Source organism: Cetorhinus maximus, chromosome 11, assembly GCF_964194155.1.
Source record: "Cetorhinus maximus chromosome 11, sCetMax3.hap1.1, whole genome shotgun sequence".
In the NCBI taxonomy this organism is placed as follows: domain Eukaryota; kingdom Metazoa; phylum Chordata; class Chondrichthyes; order Lamniformes; family Cetorhinidae; genus Cetorhinus; species Cetorhinus maximus.
Genome location: NC_135889.1, coordinates 39,733,271 through 39,757,799, shown reverse-complemented (window position 1 = coordinate 39,757,799; position 24,529 = coordinate 39,733,271). Strand labels below are relative to the sequence as shown.

General features: G+C 46.0%; 1 protein-coding gene across 1 annotated transcript in view; it reads right to left on the bottom strand.

Annotated features, from left to right (window-relative positions):
* The window catches only part of dnah7 (dynein, axonemal, heavy chain 7), a 614,695-nt gene that overhangs the window by 501,795 nt on the left and 88,371 nt on the right, over positions 1-24,529 (bottom strand). Inside the window, exons 12-13 of the mRNA XM_078551851.1 lie at positions 1,962-2,228; positions 1,535-1,662 (exon numbers count right to left, since the gene is read on the bottom strand). Of these exons, the coding sequence (XP_078407977.1) occupies positions 1,535-1,662; positions 1,962-2,228 (395 nt within the window). The remainder of the gene's footprint in view (positions 1-1,534; positions 1,663-1,961; positions 2,229-24,529) is intronic.

Sequence of the window (24,529 nt, the reverse complement as noted above, 5' to 3'; positions counted from 1 at the left end):
TTGAGGCATACAAGAAGATGGGACTTACACTCAACATTCAGAAGACCAAAGTCCTCCATCAGCAAGCTCCAAATGCATATGATTAGGATTTATGATGAATATCTGGAAAAACATCAGTATCCTCTCACAAGCAGGCACCACAAGTATCAAAGCTCTGATCATCCGCTATCAGCTTAGTTGTGTCGGTCATATAGTTCAGATGTCAGATACCAGGCTCCCAAAGCAGGTCTTCTTCTTCCAGGTTGATCAGGATAGGTGCACCAGAAGAAGGCAGAAGAAGCACTTCAAGGATGTGCTGAAAGCCAACATGAAGGAATGCAACATTGACCTCAGCTCTGAAGGGACCATTGCCTTGGATCAAACCAGATAGTGGCAGTGTTTGGGGGAAGGATCCCAGGGCTTTGAGACCCAACGATGACAAAATGAAGAGGAAAAGCAAGAGCAGCAAAAAGAATACACCATGATGCAAACTGATAACATGATCATACATCCCACATATCAACAAATGCCCTACGTGCCATAAAATCTGCAGATCCTGAATCAGTCCCAAATCAAATAATAATATTCAGTTCCCAATCCTGATTTTCTTGCAGCCATGTCTAAGTAATGGCTACTATGTCATATCCTCCAACTTGAATTTGTCCTTGGAATTGATTCAATTTGTTCTTTATACCGCCTGAGTTTGTATAAAAAATGCTTATTTGGGCCACAAACACTAACCTGTCCTTCTGCACTAATGTTGATTAAATCTCCTGAGTTAAATGTTTTACATCTTTTAGTTTTCCTTTATCTGTAATGCTTAAAGCACAATTTCTGACCATTACTCTATTCTCTTCCTTTTCATTTGTTTTAGAATTATTTATACTACCTTTTCTGCTTTAGTCCTCCACCACACATATTTATTAATTTAAAGTACTTGTGGTTGCTTTATTCATCCTTTCCAACAGAAGCTTGACTCAACTGGTTGAGGTGGAGCTTGTCCCCACAGTTCAGCTTGTTCCTATATAGTGCTGGTGCCCCATGAAATGGAACCCCTCTGCCCCACATCATTCCTTCAGCCCCATGTTCACCTTCCTAATCTGCCTATCACTACATCAGTTTGCACATGACTTGGTTAATAATCCAAAGATTATTACCCTCGGTGTTCTTTTTTTAAAATTTAGCTCCTAGCTCCTGGTACAATCTGAACAGGATCTCTTGCCTTCTCTTTCCTATACTGTGAGTTCCACTATGGACTACAATGACTGAATCCTCCCCCTCACACTGCAATATCCTTTTAAGCCGGTTTGAGATGACCCTCATCCACGCACCGGGTAGACAGCATACCATTTACTAGGTTGGAATTAAGTATCTAGTGTTTAGCAGAAATAGGATAAAGTGTTGTGGGGTTTAGCAGCAGAAAGAAGGTTTGGAAGAACTAATTAACAAGCACTAAGCAGCTCCAATTATCATTGTGCTTAAAAGGTTTTGGAATTATATGAGGATTTGTACAGAACATACTATTTTTCAGAAACAGTTTTGGAATAGTACTAACGCTTTATTTGCATCCTGATGATATTTGTTTATCTTGTTCAGAAGTTTCTCATACAGCATTTCTGCCCGTTTCACAAGAGCCCTTATGAGTTCATCACAGTGAACCTCAAACATCCCCAGGCGAACAACCTGAGCAAATATTAAGGCAGTTACACAAAATAAAGAGTACATTAGTATGGCTGCATGAAAAACACAATTGTGAGAGCAAAGAAGTTGTTTTATTATATGATCTGCTAACTACCTAGTTAATACAGTAATGTTAATATTACCATCTAGCATACAGTTATCAATGTAGATTAAAATGCTTCATAAATGGAATAATGAATAAATTTAGTTGTAAAAATTAAGAAAATATACTTATATTAACTCATTCTTATGTAAATGCATAATTTACATAATTTATCATTTAAGCCTGAGTTAGTAGGTACCTTTTGAGACTCATACTTAATTTCCTCTTTCAGTTTCAGGTACTTAAGAATTTCCTGTGCCGTCACTTCAAATGTATGTTCTTCATTCAGGAATTGCTCTACATCCAAGTCAGCTTGCCTATTGATGAGCATGGTATACTTATCATACAGTTTGGTATGCTCTTGGGGTCCCAGACTTTCTTTGGCAATAATGTCTATAACTTTTCTTTTGTTTTCCTCCAGGATTTCTTCCAAGATTATTGGTTTCAGAGTGGTCTTAACACCAGACTATAACAAAGAACAATTGAAAATATATTTCTTATAGGTGCACAATGGACAACCATAAAAGTAGTAATAAACTAGTAAATTGTGTGAGATAAATGCTCTTAGGTTGAAATCTCACTCAATTGGACAGCAGATTTCACAAACAAGGTTCAGAAATCACCATACCAGGTTGCAGTATTCTAGTTAATAATTTTAATGATAGATAAACTACGAGAGTCAAAAGCCAGTGAGCTGACATCCTCATCCAATGATTCAATTGAGCTTAACTTTTCTCCTGTTTTACTGTTCAATTTCAGGTGAATAGGAAGGAAATCTTGGCAAGTACACAGGATCTCTACTGACATTGGCATCCAATATATTTTTGGGCATCATTTCAGCAAGATACTGGATGCACCCCTCAAGTAGCGGTGGACATATTTAAAAGAAGTAGAAAATTAATTGTAAGTTCCTTGAAGCTAGTCCCACTCTGTCAAGGACGGAAGGAGGAGGCCACCCCACTTGACCAAGCGTGCGTGGGAGGAGGTTGCGGATGTCGTGAGCTCCCACGACGTGGTGCGGTGCTCATGGACCCAGTGCCACAAGCACTTCAACGGCCTGCTGCGCACGGGAAGGGTGAGTAGCATGTTGGCATCATTCACTGCACCCATCATGTAACCTTCTCCCCCGCTGGCGGACCACCCATGTCTGGGTGGCCTGAGTGCAATGAGTTAGTGACGGCACGTGTCCTTAGCTGGGCAGCCCAACAGAGATTGCCTATGCACTCGTCAGCATGAGGTGAAATGGGTTCTGCACCCGTAGCATGTGATGCAGTGACACCCACATGACTGTGGTGGGTTCAACCTGGAGGAGCTACATCCAGGCATGTTGGTCGAACTCCACGACATGTGGAAGTCAGGATGATGACATGGTGTGAAAGGGTCTTCAAGGTCGTGTGGCACATATGAATGTGCTGCCCTCAGCCCTCCACATCATTGTGCCTCCTTGCAATGGCTGGTACAACTGTGTGTTCCCAACTGTGATGAAGGCAGTATGTGGGGCGGGGGAAAGGACACACCAGGCGTATTAGTGTGAGTGTCAGCGCCAGCGGGGGAAGGATGCACTGCAGACCTGCAGTGGCCAACTGGGCTTGGGGCGGGCTGGCCGTGAGGAGATTGACGGTACAAGTATCACTTATCAATGCAATTTTTTTCATCTGCAGGAGAAGAATTCTCATAACAGCGCTGAACGGCTGAGTACTAGCAGTGGGCAGCCCAGATATTGATACTCAGCCGCAATGAGCAGGAAGCACTGGACCTGGAGAGGTGGCACGCGCCCAGGGGCCACTGGAGCCAGAGAGATTGGGGTTTCACGGGCAGGTGTGTATGGCCAGCACTCACATCACCAGTAGTCTCCCAACATCCATGCCATTGCTGATTGTTCAGTGAGTAATGTTACCAACATCGCTTGCCCAGTGCGTGTGGAATGATAAGCGCTTGATGAGCTGGGGGACAGGCATGTACATTGACATTGCCCGCAGGCTAACTGATCGAATTTCCTTACTCTTCCTTTCAGCATCATCAGCGCACGGCCGGGAGCAGGAGCAGCAGGGGCCCCCTCTGACACCTGAGGGGCATGAAGTTGCACCATTAGAACCGTCACACCATCTCTGCCAGGCAGGCATCAGCGCAGATACTGGCACCTCGTTGGGCATATCTTCGGCTAGTGTCCCGGATCACAGCAGTGAGGGCACTTCACAGTCGCTGAAGCAGCTAGCGGAGACAGAGTGCCGATGGCACCTGCAGTCGGAGGACTGAAGGGGCCTAGGCACATGCTCAGTCCTTGGCAGATGATGAGCCTCTAGAGTTGTGGGTGAAGCAGCCAAGTGCTGACATGTGGCCAGGTGTTCAGGAACATTTGGTGGAGATACATGAGGCTCTGCTTGGCTTGGTGTCAGTGGCAGAGAAGTCTATGCAAGGCCGTGGCCGATACATTGAGCATCATGGCTGAGCGCCAAGCTTCCTCCATGGAGAGATTGGCGACTCTCATGGAGAGGCAGCTCCAGGGACAGGATCAGGGGTCGGTGGGGCTGCGCTCAGACCTGCATGCTCTCACAGGGGCATGGACCTGCATGCTCTCCTGGGTGTCCCTGCCTCCCTGGAGTATACCCGGTCAGCGTCTACCCCCTCAGCATTTCCCTGTGCGTGCTCATCCTCGGACTCACTGCTGGACTCATCGTGTGCAGCCGCAGCCACTGCGCCAACGTCTTCATTGTCCACTGCATCCCCCCCCTTTCCAGCGCAAGATTGTGGAGAGCGCAGCATGCAACCACTATCTGTGACACACGATCTGGGGGCTACTGGAGTGTGCCCCCACCCCCCACCCTGAGCGGTCCAGGTATCAGAAGCGCATCTCAAGAAGACAGATGGTTCTCTCCACCACAGCCCTTGTGGAGGCGTGGCTCCTATTGTACCACTGCTCAGCTTCTGTTCTTGGATGGTGGAGAGGCGTCATGAGCCATCTTCTGAGGGGATAGCCCTTGTCACCAAGCAGCCATCCATCAAGCCGAGCCAGAGCACTGAAGGGCCCTGGCACCTGGGAGTGTCTGAGGATGTAGGCGTCGTGGGAGCTCCCTGGGCACCTTGCACAGACTTGTAGAATCAGCATCCTGTGATCACACACTATCTGCACGTTCATGGAGTGGAAGATCTTCCTGTTGACGAAGGCACCGGGCTCACCTGCTGGTGCCTTGATGGCCACATGTGTGCAGTCTATAGCACCCAGGACGCGGGGGAAGCCAGCAGTTGCCTGAAAACCTCCGGCTCGCTCTGTCTGGCTGACCTCGTTCCAGCGGTAGTGGATGAAGGTCAGTGCACGCCTGAACAGAGCGTTTGTCACCTGCTTGACACAAGTGTGGACAATCGATTGTGAGACACCGCAGAGATCACCCACTGTGCCCTGGAAAGAGCCGGAGGCATAGAAGTTGAGGGCAGCTGTGACCTTTAGAGAGACGGGCATGGGGTGTCCACCCACACACTTTGCTGATATCTCTGGACCAATCATAGTGTTGACTGTCTCCCTTGACAGACGGAGCCTCCTTCAGCACTGCATCTCGGGCATATCGAGGTAGTTGGTTCACACTCTGTATACCCTGGCAGCAGGATAGTGGCATCTTCTGCGGCCCCTTGCGCCTTGGACTACCTCTTGGTCCTGCACTCCTTGTGCCTGCGCCTGTCCTCCCAAAGGTGGCTCCCCCGGAGGGTGAATGTGCACTCCTGGCCTCCTCACCCTTCTAACCCTCCCTTCCTCCTCAGATGAGGTGCCTCCGGTGGACAGATCACCTCCCATTCCCAGGCTCAGGGAAGCTTGCTGAAACCTACAGGCCCCAAAAAAAATCCTCACTGAAAAGTGCTGACCTGAAGGCTGAGTGGAGTCCAAGCAGCTGCTATGCGTTTGAGACTTCTCCACCTCACACTCACAACTTTCAATAACTTCTGAGCACTAACTGTTAAATGTCTGGATTCGCAAAAACAATGATCCCTCTTTCCAGCCCGTGGAAAGTTTCGAATAGCCGTTGCGCCCATGCGACGAGCTGAATATCGTACAGACGCCTTAAAATCCAGGACAATTGGTGCCATAACTACCTTAATTGGCCCGGTAATGACTGGCGGCCGTGCAACGGACAACGTCACAGCGAAATATCACGATGGCACACGGTGACATCGGGACTGGCGCCCGACGTCACCACACGCCATTTTACGGGTCGGCCTACGGGTCCCGCCCCCTGCACGCTGATGGAAAAATTCTGCCCTATAGCTTTGTCAGAATTTCAGGTTTGCACATGTGAACAGTATTTCTGCTGCACTTCCAACAAAGTTACCCCAGTAGATTAGGGTCAGTTCCATGAATTTCCAGCCAGTGACTATATATATATCCTGTTTTCCATCATTACAGGGCGGAATTTTCCCCTCTAGGACTAAGTTCCATGGCGGGGGTGGGGATAGGGAGTGTTTCCCGCCGCCAGAGGCCGCTATATTGAGCGACCCCAGCCTCATTAATTATGCAGTCAGGGGTTTCCTGATGTTTGGCATGGTGGAGAGGGCTGAATAGGGTGCACCCTACCATCATTTCCGGGCACCATATTTAAAAGGCGCCCAGACAGTAACTTACCAACCACACTGATTGAGGAGATGGCCAGAAGAGGACATGGAGCTCCGCCATCCAAGTTTAGTGATGACTCCGTGGTTGTCCTCCTCAACGAAGTGGAGGCCAGGAGGGACGTCCTCTTTGCACAAGGTTGGAGGAGGAGGCCGAGTAGAGAGAGGGACCCTGCATGGGAGGAAGTCTCCAGGACATTCAGTGACCAGGGTCCCCCTCTAATAAGGACTGCCCTCTAATGCTGAAAAAGGATGAATGACCTAATCCGTGCTGCCAGGGTAATCTCAATGAATAGTACAGGAGACATGGGCCTCAGTGGCACCATGGGGTCATGCCTCATAGCCCCACTGCAGTCCATCCACTCTGCCACTGTGGATCTCTCACTCTTCCACACAGAGAGCTCACATGCTGTCTAGGAGGGGAGGGGGTCAGGGGGTAAAAGGGCTCAAGTGTTGAGGGCACCAACAAGCACTGCAAATGACATGCCTTCTGAGCCTTATCCTTATATCTGCATGGGCTCATCGTGCTGGAGGGTGCTAGCTCAGAACCCTTCGGGACAACCTGCAATGCATCAATCACATGGCACACAATCCAGTGGATTACTTGTAAGGATAGAAGCATGAGAAAGATATATGAAACCCAGTTGCTCTCAACTCCATCTTCTTGCTTTGCACAGGAGAAGTTAAGCCATAACCTTAGAGAGAGGGAGAATACAGAAGGAGTCAGCCACAATTTAAAGAACTGACTGACTTTGGGGAGCGGGTAACCCAGATGACAGGGATGGAGCAGGACAGATCCATTGGAGGTGGAGGGATTGGCCTGCGGCCTCCATCCTGTAAGGATCCATGCATTTCATCAAAATCTCAGGGTCAAGGGTATTTCCGTTTTGGAGGCAGCTTATGCAGTAACTTGCACTCTCCTCTTTCACTTACAGATGCCACCAGGAAGAGGGCAAGGTCCGAGACTGAGGAAGCCCCGACCAGCATGAGCACAAGCCCGTAGAGGAACGAGGACATCGCTGATCAAGAAAATGCACCTGTAGAGGCATCATAGCAGATACCTGCACCCTCCACCAGCCCAGAGACACATACCTCGGTGGATATTAGTTCTAGTTTAGGAAGGATCTCACATTCCGGTGGCCACTGCATGGACACGTGTCCGCAGCATGAGGAGGCAGAGTCAGCCAAGCTCATCAGCACTTGGAAGAGTGCTGGGAAAGAAGCATCTGTGAGGCTCACTCCCGATGACAGACACCTAGAATTGACCTTCCAAGAGATGTTGGAGTGGCAGCAAGAGAAGGGGGAAAGGGAGTAATTTACAGGTAAGGTATGGCAGGGCAGCACAACCACGTGGAATGCTCCTCCTATGCGATGTGCGAAGTCAGGGACACTTCCAGTGCCTATGGCGACTATGTGTGCAGGAAGCGTCTCCAGCTGCAGCTACTTGAAATCCGTGTTTCAGAGCTGGAGCTGTGGCTGGGGTCACTGTGGAGCATCCATAAGGCTGAGATCTTCATGGGTAGCATGTACAGTGAGGTGGTCACACCACAGGTAAAGAGTGCACAGGCAGAAAGGGAATCGGTGACCACCAGACAGAGTAAAAGCACTTGGGTGGTAGTGCAGGGTCCATTTCCCTCTCAAACAGATTTTCTGTTTTGGATACTGCTGGGGAGATGGTTTCTCAGGGGAATGCAGCAAGAGCCAAATCCATGGCACCACGAGTGGCTCAGATGCACGGCGTGGGGTGGGGGGGTGGCGGTGGGAGGTAGAAACAAGAGTGGGAGGGCAATAGAGATAGGGGATCCTATAGTAAGGGAAACAGATAAACGTTTCTGCAACCGCAGACGTGACACCAGGACAGTATGTTGCCTCCGAGGTGCCAGGATAATGGATATCACTGAGCAGCTGCAGAACATTCTGAAAGGGGCGGGTGAACAGCCCGAGGTCATGATTTGTATCGGTACCAACAACATAGGTAAAAAGGGGGAAAGGGTCCTGCAAGCAGAACATAGGGAGGTAGAAAATAAATTCAAAAGCAGGACCTCAACGGCAGTAATCTCAGGATTACTCCCTGTGCCACTCGCTAGTACTATGGGGGAGGGTTTAAACTAGAGTGGCAGGGGGATGGGAACCTGAGCAAGGAGACATATGAGAGGGAAACAAAAACAGAAATAGAAAAGTGGAAAGCAAAGTGGAAGGCAGAGGAAACAAAGGCTAAGAAAATTGGGCCATAGTACAAAAAATGTATAAAAATGTTAAAAAGACACATCTAAAGGCGGTGTATCTGAATGCATGGAGCATTCACAATAAGGTAGACAAATTAACAGCACAAATAGATGTAAATGGGTATGATATGATTGCGGTTACGGAGCCATGGCTGCGGGATGACCAAGACTGGGAACTGAATTTCCAAGGATGTTCAATATTTAGGAAGGTCAGGCAAAACGGAAAAGGAGGTGGGATGGTGTTGTTAGTTGAGGATGAAATCAGTGCAATAGTGAGAAAGGAGATTGGCTGAGGAAATCTAGATGTAGGATTAGTCTGGGTGGAGCTAAGAAGCAAAAGGGGCAGAAAACATTAGTGGGAGTTGTCTATAGGCCTCCAAACAGTAGTGGTAAAGTAGGGAATGACATTAAACAGGAAATTAGAGATGCATGTAACAAGGGTGCTACAGTAATCATGGGTGAATTTAATCTGCATATAGATTGGGCAAACCAAATTAACAATAATACTGTAGCAACTGAATTCCTGGAGTGTGTACGAGATGGTTTTTTAGACCTGTACGTAGAGGAACCAATGAGGGAACAGGCTATCCTAGATTTGGTATTGTGCAATGACAGGGGAGAATTAATAATCTTGTTGTGTGGAGTCCTTTAGGAAAGAGTGACCACAACATGATAGAATTCTTCATTAGGATGGAAAGTGAAGCAGTCCATTCCAAAACTAGGGTTCTAAATCTAAACAAAGGAAACTACAAAGGTGTGAGGGGTGAGTTGGCTAGGGTAGATTGGGAAACTTTATTAAAAGGCATGGTGGTGGATAGACAATGGCTAATAGTTAAGGAACAAATGAATGCATTGCAACATTCCTCTCTGGTGCAACCATGGCCAACCAAAGAAATTAAGGATAGTATTAGGTCCAAAGAGGAGTCATATAAAGTTGCTAGAAAAAAATAGCAAGCTTGAGGATTGGGAGCAGTTTAAAATTCAGCAAAGGAGGACCAAGAGATTGGTTAAGGGGGAAAAAGTAGAGTATGAGAATAAACTTGCAAGGAACATAAAAGCGGACTGTAAAAGCTTTCATAAACGAAAAAGATTAGTGCAGACAAATGTAGGTCCTTTACAGTCTGAAACGGTAGAATTTATAATGGAAACGGCAGAGCAATTAAACAACTACTTTAGTTCTGTCTTCACGGAAAAAGATACAAGTAACTTCCAAGAAATGTTAGGGAACCAAGGGTCTAGCGAGAAAGAGAAATTGAAGGAAATTAGTATTACTAAAAAAGTAGTACTGGAGAAATTAATAGGGCTGAAAGGCGATAAATCCCCAGGGCCTGATAATCTATATCCCAGGGTACGAAAGGAGATGGCCATGGAAATAATGGATGTGTTGGTTCTCATCTTCCAAAATTCTGTAGATTCTCAAACAGTCCCGGCAGATTACAGGGTGGGAAATGTAACCCCAGTATTTAAAAAAGGAGGGAGGGAGAAAAAAGGGAATTACAGATCAGTTAGCCTAACATCAGTAATAGGGAAATGCAAGAGTCTATTATAAAGGACATGATAACAGGACACTTAGAAAATATCAACAGGATTAGACAAAATCAACATGGACTTATGAAAGAGGAATCATGTTTGACAACCCTGCTGGAGTTTTTTGAGGACATAATTAGTAGAATAGATAAGGGAGAACCAGTGGATGTTGATGCTGATGCCACAGAACTAGGTGGGAATGTGAGTGGTGAGGAGGATGTAAAGAGGCTTCAAGATGGTTTAGACAAGTTGAGTGAGTGGGCAAATACATGGCGGATGCAATATAATGTGGATAAGTATGAAGTTATCCACTTCAGTAGGGAAAACAGAATGGCAAAGCATTATTTAAGTGGTGATAGATTGGGAAATGCTGATGTACAAAGGGGCCTGGTTGTCCTTGTACACCAATCACTGACAACACGCATGCAGGTACAGCAAGCAGTTAGGAAGACAAATGGTATGTTGGCCTTCATTGCAAGAGGATTTGAGTACAGGAGCAAGGATGTCTTACTGCAGCTGTACAGGACCTTGGTGAGACCACATCTGGAGCAGTGTGTGCAGTTTTGGTCTCCTTACCCAAGAGAGGATATGCTTGCCATAGAGGGAGTGCACCGAAGCTTTACCAGACTGATTCCTGTGATGGCGGGTCTGTCGTATGAGGACAGATTGGGTGTACTAGGCCTATATTCACTGGAGTTTAGAAAAATGAGAGGGGCTCTCATTGAAATATATAAAAATCTGACAGGGCTGGACATACTGGATGCAGGGATGATGATTCCTCTTGCTTGGGGGATCTAGAATAAGGGGTCTGAGGATGCGGGCCATTCAGGACTGAGATAAGGAGAAATTTCTTCACACAGACAGTGGTGAACCTGTGGAATTCTCTACCACAGAAGGCTGTACAGGCCAAGTTAATGAATATATTTAAGAAGGAAGTAGATAGATTTCTAGACACTAAAGGCGTCAAGGGGTAAGGGGAAAGAGTGGGTGTTGAGATAGAGGATCAGCCATGATCATATTGAATGGTGGAGCAGGCTTGAAGGGCCGAATGGCCTACTCCTGGTCCTATTTTCTCTGCTTCTATGTGTCAAATCAAGCAGAGATATCAGAGGCACTCAACAGGGTGGCACGCGAGGCGGAGAGTCCATCCGCTGCTGGCTGAAGTGGTGCCTGTGCATGCATGCATGAAGGTCTCCACGGGTAGGGTGATGGACTCCATAGAGAACCTTGTCCAGCAGATTCTGCCAGAGATGTGCGCAGACCTGCACTCCATCTCTGCAGCCATGGATGAACTTCTGCAGTGGATATGCAAGATGGTTACAGGTCACCTCGACGTCCCTCCAGGTATCCCTTGCCCTCGAGGTGTCAGGCAGGGGTCTTTAGCCACCCAAAAGGAGGAGGAATGGCAGTTAGACACCCCCGGGACCTCCAATCAGGACTCCCTAATGGTGCTTGGCTCTACTGAATCCCCTTGCCTGTGACCCCTTCAGCCTCGCCCTCTGTCAACACAGAGGGAGCAACTGCCCCGCAATAGGACAGCCAAAGTAAGCCAGGGTCTTCCAGGCCTCAGGTCACCAGAGGACAGCCTCTAAGGGAATCCAAGACAACAGGGCCAACAGGTCAGCAGGCAGTCTCCACCCCTGCTGCACATGTCGGGGGTGCACTTAGAAGAAGTGATAGGGAAAGAACGTTAAGAAGTCCTGAATTCACACGTGGTTGCATGAGTGCACTACACATGTTACACATATCACATTTTTGTAAATATAGTTCACTTGCACTTTAATCATGTCTGATGTGTTTTTTCTGCAATGGTCCTTAAGCCTTTGCGCGCCCACCCCATGTCCCCCAGAATCAGGCATCTGCAGGGAGTCAAAGTTCTTTTCCAGAGCTTTTGTGAGCCATTGCAAGAAGTCTCCCGTGCACACTGAGCCTTTTCCCTTTATACTCTCATCTGTCCCAAGGCCCTAGCATTGTGAAAACTACATGCTGGGATTCCCCTTCAGTTGTCCAGTTCAGCTGACCTGCACTTCCCCCACCACCGATGACCCAACTCCCATAAGCATCTCAAGATCTCCACAACGAGGCTCTGCATAGTTACGACCAGCCATGGTGGTAGTAGCATTTGAGGTTCACACTAATATCATTTCCCCTCCCCATGTCACCCACAACAATCCCCCATAACCGCTGACCCCCACCAGGAATCACTTTCAACCTCCCCACCGTCACCCTTCAGCCGCCACCCCCATCATCTTCTGTTCCGTCCAGGTAAATGTAGAAGTCCCTTACCTTCCCGAAAATCCCACCCCCATAATGATAAACATATGCCCACCCTCATCCTTCTGACCCCCGAATCCGCGCCACTTTCTGTATCCTTTCCAACAACCTTCAGCGCCCCTTCATCCAACATCATCACACCCTCACCCTCTCACCCTACCAACTCTCACTGCCCCCTTTAATCATCCTACCACCTGTACCCTCGGTATGCCCCCCAGGAATCCACCATTGACTCTACTGACCCTCCCTCTGAACCCCTTTCCCCTCAGTAGCACCCCCAATGCCCCTCCACACATTTTCACAAGCCCCCATGCCCCTTTACACCTGCACAAGCACACCCCCACAACCCAACATGGCCCTTTCCACCCTCCCGCTCCATGCTAGCTCATCCATTGCAAAATCCGCCGCTGAATCTCTCTCTTTCCCCTACCACCCCCAACCTCCCCAACCCCCTCTAGGCTTACACACCCATCTCACCTCTTCATTTCTCTCCTCCCTGTTTTCCCCCCACCCCCCCAGCACAGACCCTCACCGCCCAGCAATACTTCCTAAAGCCTTCCACCTGCAGCCTGATGACCCGAACCCTGGAAGAAGTTGCTGGTTGAAGACCCGAACCCTGGAAGAGGTTGCTGGTTGAAGGCCTGATCCCTGGAAGAGGTTGCTGGTTGAAGACCTGATCCCTGGAAGAGGTTGCTGGTTGAAGACCCGAACCCTGGAAGAGGTTGCTGGTTGAAGACCTGATCCCTGGAAGAGGTTGCTGGTTGAAGACCTGATCCCTGGAAGAGGTTGCTGGTTGAAGGCCCGAACCCTTGAAGAAGCTACTGTGCTGAGAACAACCACCTCCTGGATGTTGCTGCGCAGAGAAGATCCACATGGTTGATGCTCCACCCACCCACTGCTGCATGCGGTGTTCCAGGGTCCGGTCGCTGGAGGCCTCCATCTTCTCCTCATCTCCGCAAGCTGCCCCAGGCCTTCTTAAGGTAAGTGCTGACTTTTACATGCCATGTTGGTCCAGAATTGTTCGGGAATGGCATGATTTCCCATTGGCGGCATGGACGATGAGGCGGGGAAGGCAATTCCAGTCAGGCCTTCATCTGCATCCCATTAGTGGGATGCAAATCAGTTTCACGCTGGCCTCTGGCAGGAATTGCGACCCGCCATGCCAGCCATGGCAGGCAGGAACGGAAGAACCCTATGTCATTTTACACTGACAGGAAACTGATTTTTCAGCTCCCGCCACATTGCTCCCCCCCACCGCATCCACCATTAAATGCGCCAAGTGGGGGACTGGAAAATTCCACCCATAGTCTCAACGTGGCATAACTCATATCTGTGTGAAACAAGCATCCAGCATTACTACAGTGAATGAAGTAAGCTTAAAGGGCTATAGGGCAAAAATAGATATGTTAAAAAGTGCTGTAAAGACTTGATCAACGGTTTTCCCAATTTTCTTTTAGTTGCTTTCCTACATGATCCACTGCTATACGTCTTCCAGTTTTGCACTTTTTCTCCATTCTAAAGGGGTTACTATTAATTTACCATTGATAGTGCTCTGTATCTTGGAAACAGAGGGGCAGAAATGGGTCAGAGGCCAAGCTGGAAAGGCATATGGTGCCCACCTGCTGGTATCCTAACTACAGAATATATAAGCCAATGCATTCCTAGGTCCTACTGACTCAACAGTAGTGCTGACTGAAGCTGTGCATTACAAAGATAGCTGTCAGTGAGCTCTGCCACTCCTGCAATCTAACCTGTAGCTGATCTCTATTGTAGGCTCTACATTGCCAATAGATCCAAGGTCACCAGTGAATGTGTATGCTACATAGTCATTCCAAGATTCTTTAATTACATCAGTAGCATTAATCAGTCAACTGTTCACAGTTGTACCAAGCAAATTACAGAAGTATTCTCTGTTTTGGAACCATTTCATCAATTTCCTCATCAATACATCAAGGTTCTATAACTTTACCAAGTAGCAGGATTCTGCAAAGTTCAAAGCACCATTAATTATCTCTACCATTGAAGGTGGGCGGATATAATGTTTTTGCCCCTTGTTTGTTAGTCTGTTTATAAATGAGACATCTCAAAAGCTAATAGATGCATTTCAATGAAACCTGGTAGACAGATAATATAGTATGGCCCAAGGAAGGACTGATTAGCTTTTGGCAAAAATCTGGATCCATGTCCTAGAATTTTTTAAAGGATCCATTAACATTGGGAGATAGAGAAAATTGACTTTTTTTAAGAATGCTGTGGGTTGCTTTATTTAGAATTTTGTTGATTGTTTTAGAATGTTGTCAATTGTCTCAGCTGCCGTGATGGTATTTGTCACAACTGCCAAAATGTGTACAGAGTTTTCAGAGCAAGTTGTTGGATGTGGATTGGCCTGACGCCTCCTCAGTGAGATGGAATCTCTTAATAAAAAATAATTTATTTTAGCTTTGTAGTCACAGCGCATCAACCAGGCAGGTAAAAACCTGACAGCAGGTTGACTACCTTTTATACAGTGTCAGGCATTACCATTTTCATCAGGTTTCTTCTGTCTGTCATGCTTTGCTGTTAAGAGTAAACTTACCCAATTGCCAGTTGATTACCTGTGACATTGCACTTTGTAAGTCGAAGAACAAGGTCACTCACTTACCTATCTCTGATGTTTTCAAGCTAATAGTGAGGAAAAGATCAACTAGACCATCAAGCCTTTCCCAAACAATGATGGCTAGAGCACCATGGCTGAACACCTCTTCTCAAACCCACTCAACCACATCTCCCACCCCTGCAGCCACGTTCTCCGACCCCTTCAGGCGATTAAAAACCATACCTGGAGACCATCTGGACCAAGTATTATGTAGAAAACCATTTACCTTCTATAGGATGGATGCATTGTCTATCCCAGTCAAAAACTAGTCCAGCTCCCTCTTGGAGACATGCAGAAAGTCAGAACCCACCATCCCAACTGGTAATAGGTTTCAGAGGCATACAATTCTTTTGGAAAAGAAGGACCACCTAATATCCAGTCTATGCCTACTCTTAGTTTTTAATCCCTGTCCCTTGGTCACTCAAATTCTTAAAATTGACTAATTTATCAATAGGACACTATCAAGTCCTTTAATTATTTTACAGACTGTCAGGTCACTAAGCCTGTATTGCTCTAAAGTAATTATTTATTTATTTATTCATTCATGAGATGTGGCATCACTGGCTAGGCCAGCATTTATTGCCCGTTCCTGATTGCCCTTGAGAAGGTAGTGGTGAGCTGTGTCCTTGAACCGCTGCAGTCCATGCGGTGTAGGTACACCCACAGTGCTGTTAGGGAGGGAGCTCCAGGATTTTTACCAGGAGATAGTGAAGGAACAGCGATATATTTCCAAGTCAGGATGGTCGCTTGGAGGGGAATGTCCAAGTCATGGTGCTCCCATGTGTCTGCTGCCCTTGTTCTTTTAGATAGTAGTGGTCATGGGTTTGGAAGGTGGTGGCTAAGGACGCTTCATGAGTTCCTGAAATGCATCATGTAGATGGTATACACTGCTGCCACTGTGCATTAGTGGTAAAGGGAGTAAATATTTGTGGATGGGGTGCCAATCAAGCGGCTGCTTTGTCCTGGATGGTGTCAAGCTCCTTGAGTGTTGTTGGAGCTGCACACATCCAGGCAAGTGGAGAGTATTCCATCACACTCCTGACTTGTGCGTTGTAGATGGTGGACAGGCTTTGGGAAGTTAGGAGGTGAGTTACTCACTGCAGGATTCCTAGCCTCTGACCTGTTCTTGTAGCCACAGTATTTATATGGCTAGTCCAGTTCAGTTTCTGGTCAATGGTAACCCCACAATGTTCATAGTGGGGGATTCAGCGACGGTAATGCCATTGAATGTCATGGGGTGATGGTTAGATTCTCTCTTGTTGGAGACTCATTGCCTGGCACTTGTGTGGTGTGAATGTTACTTGCCACTTGTCAACCCAAGCCTGGATATTATCCAGGTCTTGCTGCATTTGGATATGGACTGCTTTAGTATCTGAGGAGTCACAAACGGTGCTGAACATTGTGCAATCATCAACGAACATTCCCACTTCTAACCTTATGATGGAAGGAAGGTCATTGATGCAGCAGCTGAAGATGGTTGGGCCTGGAACTGAGATGACTGACATCCAATAACCATCTTCCTTTGTGCTTGGTATGGCTCTAAACAGCGGAGAGTTTTCCCCATGATTCCCATTGACTCCAGTTTTGTTAGGGCACCTTGATGCCACACTCAGTCAAATGATTTCTTGATGTCAATGCAGCCACCTCTGGAGTTCAGCTCTTTTGTCCATGTTTGAACTAAGGCTGTAATGAAGTCAGGAGCTACGTGGCTCTGGTAGAACTCAAACTGAGCATCAGTGAGTAGGTAATTACTAAGCAAGTGCTGCTTGATAGCAATGTTGATGACCCCTTCCAACACTTTACTGATGATCAAGAGTAGATTGATGAAGCGGTAATTGGCCGGGTTGGATTAGTCCTGCTTTTTGTGTAAGGGACATACCTGGGCAATTTTCCACATTGCCAGGTAGATGCCAGTGTTGTAGCTGTACTGGAACAGCTTGGCTAGGGGCACAGCAAGAAGTTCTGGAGCTCAAGTCCTCAGTACTATTGCCGGGATGTTGGCAAGACCCATAACCTTTGCAGTATCCAGTGCCTTCAGCCTTTTCTTGATTTCACGTGGAGTGAATCGAATTGGCTGAAGACTGGCATCTATGATGCTGGGGACCTCTGGAGGAGGCTGAGATGGATCATCCACTCGGCACGTCTGGCTGAAGATTGTTGCGAATGCTTCAGCCTTACCTTTTGCACTGATGTGCTGGGCTTCCCCCATCATTGAGGATGAGGATATTTGTGGAGCTTGCAATAGACCAAGGTCTTTGAGTCTGAGTAGCTGAGGCTCTTTAAATTGGGAATCATTCTTGTCTGGACTTTTTTCAAGGCCATTATATAATGTGGGGGAACCAGAACTGAACTCAGTGCTCTCAATATAGTATGACCAACAAAATGTTTAGTGGCAAAATAGTGTTCTTCGATTTATACTGAATGCTTCTACTCATGCAAAGCAATACCCTGATGGCTTTAGCCACAATTCCTCTACATAGAATCATACAACATAAAAAGGGTCGTCTGTTCACCCCATCATATTTGTGCCAGTTCTTTGAAAGAGCTGTCCAATTTAATCCCACACCCAGGTTTTTCCCCATAACCATGAAAATTAGTTCCTATGGAATTTGAAAGTTCCTATGGAATTTGATTGCACTACCCTTTTGCGTAGTGCATTCCAAATCATAACAACTGTGTGAAATCATTCCTCTCTAGTTCTTATGCCAATTATTTTAATTATATTACCTTTGGTTATAACTCACTTGCCAGAGGAAACAGATTCTCCCTTCTTGCTCTGTCAAAATCTTTAATCATTTTTAATACTTAAGTCTTCCCTTAACCATCTCTGCTCTAAGGAGAAAATCCCAGTTTCTCGAATCTCTCCACATAACTGTACTCCTTCATCCCTGGTATCCTCCTGGTTAACATCCTCTATATCCTCTCCAGTGTTTCGACATCCTTCCTAAAATGTTGTGCTCAGAATTGCCAATGATCACAATATCATTGTTGATATCAATCCAAAGATTTGTTAATGTTTTGCATGGCCTTCTTGTTTTTGTGTTTAATGCTTCCATTTAATAAATGAATATACTTTCATATAGTTTCTCAACTGCCTTGTCAACTTGCCTCGCCACCCCTTTAAGGATTTGTGAATATGCACCTTCAGGATCCTTTGCTTTTAGATTGCCATTTAGATTATACTTCCTCTCTATATTGGTTTTTCCAAAGTACATAATTTCACACTTTATCATACTAAATTGCATTTGTCATGTGGCCCATTTTACTAGTCTTTCTATTGCCACCTCAAGTCTGTGACTATCCCAATCACTATTTACTATGTTACCAAGCTTTGTATCATCTGTAAACTTCAAAATTATACTCCCTACACCCAAGTCCGGGTCATTTAGATATATGACAAGAAAGTAATGGTCCTAACTTTGATCCCTGGGTGACCCCACTGCAGTTTCTCTCTCATCAGGAAAATATCCATCCACTGGTCTTGAGCCTTCAGTGATCTTAGCACAATAATACCAAGATCTTTTCCTCTCTCAACATCTTTCAGTACAACATCTTTCAGTTCCTTATAAATGATACATATGTTATGCCTTTGGTTCTACCAACATGCATAATACTCCAATCATCTAAATTAAGCACTATTTGCCATTGTGTGGTCCAGTCCCCCAGCACATCTAAATCCTTTTAGATTTAATTGCACTCCTTCATCATCTTAACCCTACCATAGACTTTGGTGAAATCTGCAAAGCTACTTAGGATAATCGCAACATCACTGCCAAGGTCATTAATAAAGACACCAAAGAGCAGGGGGCCTAGGACCCACCCCTGGAGGACACTAGGGCCTGAATTTTTCAGGCGGCGTGCAGGCAGGAGTGGTTGCGGAGCTGACCACTGCCCACGATCGGCTCCACGCCGCCATTTTACATGGGCGGGCCAAAGGCCGACGTCATCGCGCGTCATTTTACCCGCTGGCATATCAGGCCCACCCCCGCATGCCGCCTGAAAAATTCAGGCCCAGGATATCGGGAATTTCAACGTCTTTTAAGTACAGAGGGGTTTTTTGTGTTATATGTCAACCCCTTTAGAGAAGTAGAGGGAGTAAGTATCACACTTTACTGGGAGGCCCAGAGCCCAACTGCCCCCTAGCAGAGAGGGCAACATATATCAGGACTTTCAAACTCTCCATCATGTTGGCAGCTAATATGTAATCCCAATGGCGTGAGCGCCCATCATTTCTAAGTTAATTTCAAGATATCCCTGGGATCCCACAAATTCTGACAGGCTCAATTGCAGAGGTCCCAAACATATACATCTCAGACCCTTGGCCCCTCTGTTTTCTTCTGCTTTCCTTTTCAGGTAGAAGGAGGTGGGTGGTATAGTATGGTATGGTAAGTAAAGCAGCCACTAATAGCTGAAAGCTGCATTTGGACAGAGGTTGGAGGGAAAATGTCCTCTCAGTCCTCTTTGCTTTTCCCCTGCACAATCCCCTAAAATGACCCCTACACCCTCACTCTCATTTGTGTTCTGCCCCTTTGCCTTCCCTTAAGCCGTTTTCTTTCCTATACTATCCCTTCACCACCCCTACCCTACCCCGTTTGAACTATCCATTCAATCCCTCTACTCTCTTTCCTCTTCCCTGCTCCACTATCAGTCACCTTATTCCTAACCTTTATCAGTTTCCCTTCCCCCGAACCACCTGCAAAAGAGTGGGTGACAAAAAGACCTCCCACTGTCACCAGTTTTCTTCCTCATCTCCTTTCACATCTAATTTCATCCAAAAATCATTTGCTTTCAAATTTGTTTAAAATAATCAAATTAGATGATGGGAAGCAACTGTCTTTCTCCCCATGTAATTTTTCTCCCTCACTGTCTCATGTGCATTAGAAATCTGAACCTTAGAATCACTGGTGTCAACAGTTAGCATTGTCATTTTCTAACTATCAACAAAACACTGGTAAAATCAGTTGGCTCTTGAAATCGGCCATGGGCTGAATTTTCCCCCCGTTGGGGGGGACGTTGAAGGGCGGGCGTGCTTCCGATCAGCGCCCCCAATCGGAGGTGCGCCGCCATTTTATGTGGGCGGGCCAATTAAGGCCCACTCAGCGTAACATCCGCACGGAAGCGCTATGCGCTCCCTGTGCGGGCGGGGGTGGTCGGGGGGAGGAATCCCAAAATCGAGGGCAGGATTTTACGCGTCAGCGAGCAGGGGCGGGTCCCACTCGCCGACACGTAAAATGACGCGCAGTGATGTCGGGGGGAACTCCCGACGTCACCGCGCCCCATTTAAATTTTCAGTAAGGTGGGAGCGCAGCAAAATCAGCTGCGCGCCCGCTGACCTGTCAATGGCCAATTGAGGCCATTGACAGGGTCAATTAAGTAATTAAAGGACCTGCCTGTTCAACCTTAACGTTGGCGGGCAGGCCAGGAGCCCCGGCAGAAACTAGAAAAAACATGAAACCTCATCCACGGGCGGGATGAGGTTTCATGTAGGCTTTAAAAAATTAACAAAGGTTTTGTAAAAATTATGGACATGTCCCAACTCATGTGATATTGTCACATGAGGGGACATGTTAGGGAAATTTTATTTTTATCTTTTTATCTTTTTTACATTTACAGCCGATCTCCCTGAGGCTGCACTTAGCCACTGTGCGCATGCGCGAAAGAGCGCACTCTCAATTTTGGGACTCCCTCCAGTCCCGCACAGGGAGCGCATAGCACTTCCATGCGGATGTCATGCTGGGCGGGCCAACATAAAATGACGGCCGCCTCCGATTGGGGGCCCCAATCGGGTGCACGCCAGTACATGCCCGCCCTTCAACTTCCACCCCAACGGGGGGAAAATTCAGCCCCGAGAGTGCACTCTTTCGCGCATGCGCACGAAAGAGCGCACTCATCTCCCTGAGGCTAAGTGCAGCCTCAGGGAGATCGGCGAAAAATGTAAAAAAGATAAAAAAAGAAAAATAAAATTTCCCTAACATGTCCCCTCATGTGACAATGTCACATAGAACCATGGAAAAGTTATAGCACAGAAGGAGGCCATTCAGCCTATCTTGTCCATGACAGCTCGAGGACACCCAGGTGCCCTTTCTAATCCCACCTTCCTGCACCCGGCCCTTGGCCCTGCAACTTACAGCACTTTAGATGCAGATCCAGGTACTTTTTTTTAAAAGAGTTTAAAGTTTCTGCCTCGACCACCAACTTGGGTAGCGAATTCCAGACACCCACTACCCTCTGCGTAAAAAAGTTCTTCCTCATGTCCCCCCTACACCTTCTGCCACTTATCTTGAATCTATGTACCCTGGTTCTAGAATTCTCCATTAAGGGAAACAATTTTATCCTGTCCACTCTACCTACTCCCCTTACAACCTTGTACACCTCAATCAGCCTTCTTTGTTCTAAGGAAAATAACCCCAACCTATCCAATCTCTCCTCATAGCTACACTTTTCTAACCCTGGCAACATTCTTGTAAACCTCCTCTGCACTCTCTCCAGAGCTATTACATGAGTTGGGACATGTCCATAATTTTTACAAAACCTTTATTAAAATTTTTTAAAGCCTACATGAAACCTCATCCCGCCCGTGGATGAGGTTTCATGTTTTTTCTAGTTCCCGCCGAGGCTCCTGGCCAGCCCGCCAACCTTATGGTTAGACGGGCAGGCCCTTTAATTACTTAATTGACGCTGTCAATGGCCTCAATTGGCCATTAGTTGATTTTGCTGCGCTCCCGCCTTCCTGAAAATTTAAATGGGGCACAGTGACGTCAGGAGTTCCCCCCCGACGTCACCACGCGTCATTTTACGCATCAGCGAGCGGGCCCCGCCCCTGCTCGCCGACGCATAAAATCCTGCCCACTGAGTACAAGTGCTAAAAGTTGAAGAAAAATATTTATGTATTGTAGTTATAGCTTGAAAGTGACCTTCAATTGTGCAGCCTGAGCACAAATATAGGCCCTGATTTTAACTCGCCATGAGTGGCAGGCATGAGACCAGAAGTGTCAAGCTTGCCCTAGTTACTGACATGAGGGCACTTTAACTCTCAGGCCTCATTTAAAAAGATGAAGCCTAATTCACACTTAAACCCAATGTCAGGGGCAGCAGACCGTTGGCCGTGAGTTGGAAGAGGAAGGTAGGAGACCACTGCTGAATTGTTATTTTCAATAAGGCCCTCGGCTACCTGTTAAGAGGGGACCTTCAAGTAAAAATAATTAATGAAGACATGGAAAGACACAGAACATAATTCAATGAACCATATTATTGTAAAATATGTAACTTCAGTCATTTTAAATTTTGTTTTGGCTTGAGAAATTTCAGTTACAGTTGAAAAAAATTTCAAAAGCATTTTGAGCAACTTATGGGAACTTGGTATCTGGGTTTCACAACTACAGAATGATGGATTCTTACTCTAAAATAACAGTTATCGTGTGTCACACAATAGGACACATTTAAGATTGAAAAATTGTATCAAAACATCTGCTACATGAATAACAAGTAGTGAAGGAGTTTTCAATGAAACATGTGCTTTATATAAAAATATATATTTTCCATAGCCATGAATGCATCTGACAAGCTTGATCTCCAAGGTAGAAAGCACTGCTGATTGCTTAGCTCTGAAACCGCCCAGCAGTAATTCCACCATAGACTATGGAACTGCAGTACACAGTGCCAGTTATGTTATAGATTTTAAAATTGGGACTGTAGCAACACCCCCTTCTTCTGCTGTCATTTCAACTGCCACTGCCCCTATCCTGTCCTGTCACTGCAGTTTAATTCCCTGGTCACTGTAGCTGCCATCCACTTCCTTTAAACAGAATAAGAAACAAAATTACCTAAACAGATATATGAATTTTTAACAGTGATCAGGCTACTAATTTGCAGTTTCCACGTAAATGTGCCCATAATCTAAGATATTAAACACTAACTATATCACTAACACATCCACAATGCAATCTGCCTTATTTAATCATTGTAAATCACTGGTCCTGATAATGCATCAGACATTACATAGCACAAAATTGCATATTTTTAGCCTCAATATGAGCAACACTACAGGAGAGCTGGTCACATATATTTACAATGATGTAAAGGTAAAGAGCTACTGGTCCAACTATCCAAACCCTGTCCTGCACATTTCTGATGCCAAATGCATCATTATATATACTCTGCCCACTCACCCAGAGCCACCTAATCTTCTGGGAAGCACAGCAACAGTTTCCATAAGTATGCAGAATAACCCAGCTCCACCTCAGCATTATCATATTCCATTCCCTCCACTGTCTACTTGTCTGAACTAGAATACTGGATGAGCAGAAATGTACTAAATATTAGGAAGGCTAAATCCATCGCATTTAGCCCCCACCAGAAGCTCCATTCCGTAGCCACCAACTCCACTTTTCTCCCTGACTCTAAGGCTAGACCAGACTGTTCATAAGGTCATTAGAATATATGAAACAGGAACAGGAGTAGACCATATGCCCCTCGAGCCTGCTCCATCATTGAATACGATCATGGCTGATCTTCTACTTCAATTTCACTTTCCTGTCCATTCCTCATATCCACATACTGAGCTCTGAAGAAGAGTCATACGGATTTGAAACGTTAACTCTGTTTTTCTCTCCATAAATACTGCCAGACCTGCTGAATTTTTCCAGAATTTTCTGTTTTTGCCCCATATCCACTGATTCCCTGAGAGATCAAAAATCTATCAATCTCAGTCTTGAATATACTCAACAACGAAGTATTCACAACCATGTCAGGTAGACAATCCCAAAGATTTGAAACCCTCTGAAGAAATTTCTCATCTCTATCCTAAATAATTGATCTCTTATCCTGAAATTGTGCCCCTGTGTTTTAGATTCCCCATTCAGTTGGAAAAAAAAATCCTTGGTGTCTACTATGTCAAGCCCCTTCAGAATTTTGCATGTTTCAATTCTATTACTTTTAATTCTTCTAAACCCCAGAGTGTATAGGCCCAATTTATGCACCCTCTTATCATAGGATAACTCTCTTATCCCAGGAACCAATCTAGTGAACCTTCACTATACCATCTCCAAGGCAAATATATCCTTCCTTAGATATGGAGACCAAAACTGTGCACAGTACTGCAGGTGTGGTGTCACCAAAGCCCTATATAATTGTAGCAGACTTCAATCGCCTTGCAATGAAGGCCAAAATGTCATTTGCCTTTCTAATTGCTTGTTGCACCTGCATTTAAACTTTCTCAGTTCCTAGTATGTGTACCACCCAAATCTCTCTGAACACCAACATTTCAAAGTTTCATGCCTTTTAAAAAATGTTTTGTTTTTCTATTCTTACTACCAAAGTGAGTACATACACACTTCGCATTATATTCCATCTGCCACTTTGTTGCCCACTCACTTATCCTGTCTTTACCTCTTCTTTGTCCTCCTCACAGCTTGCATTTCCACCTAGTTTTGTATCGTTAATATACTTAGATACATTTCTCTATGTATTTTTGTTTAAGTAATTAATATAGATTGTGAATAGCTGAAACCA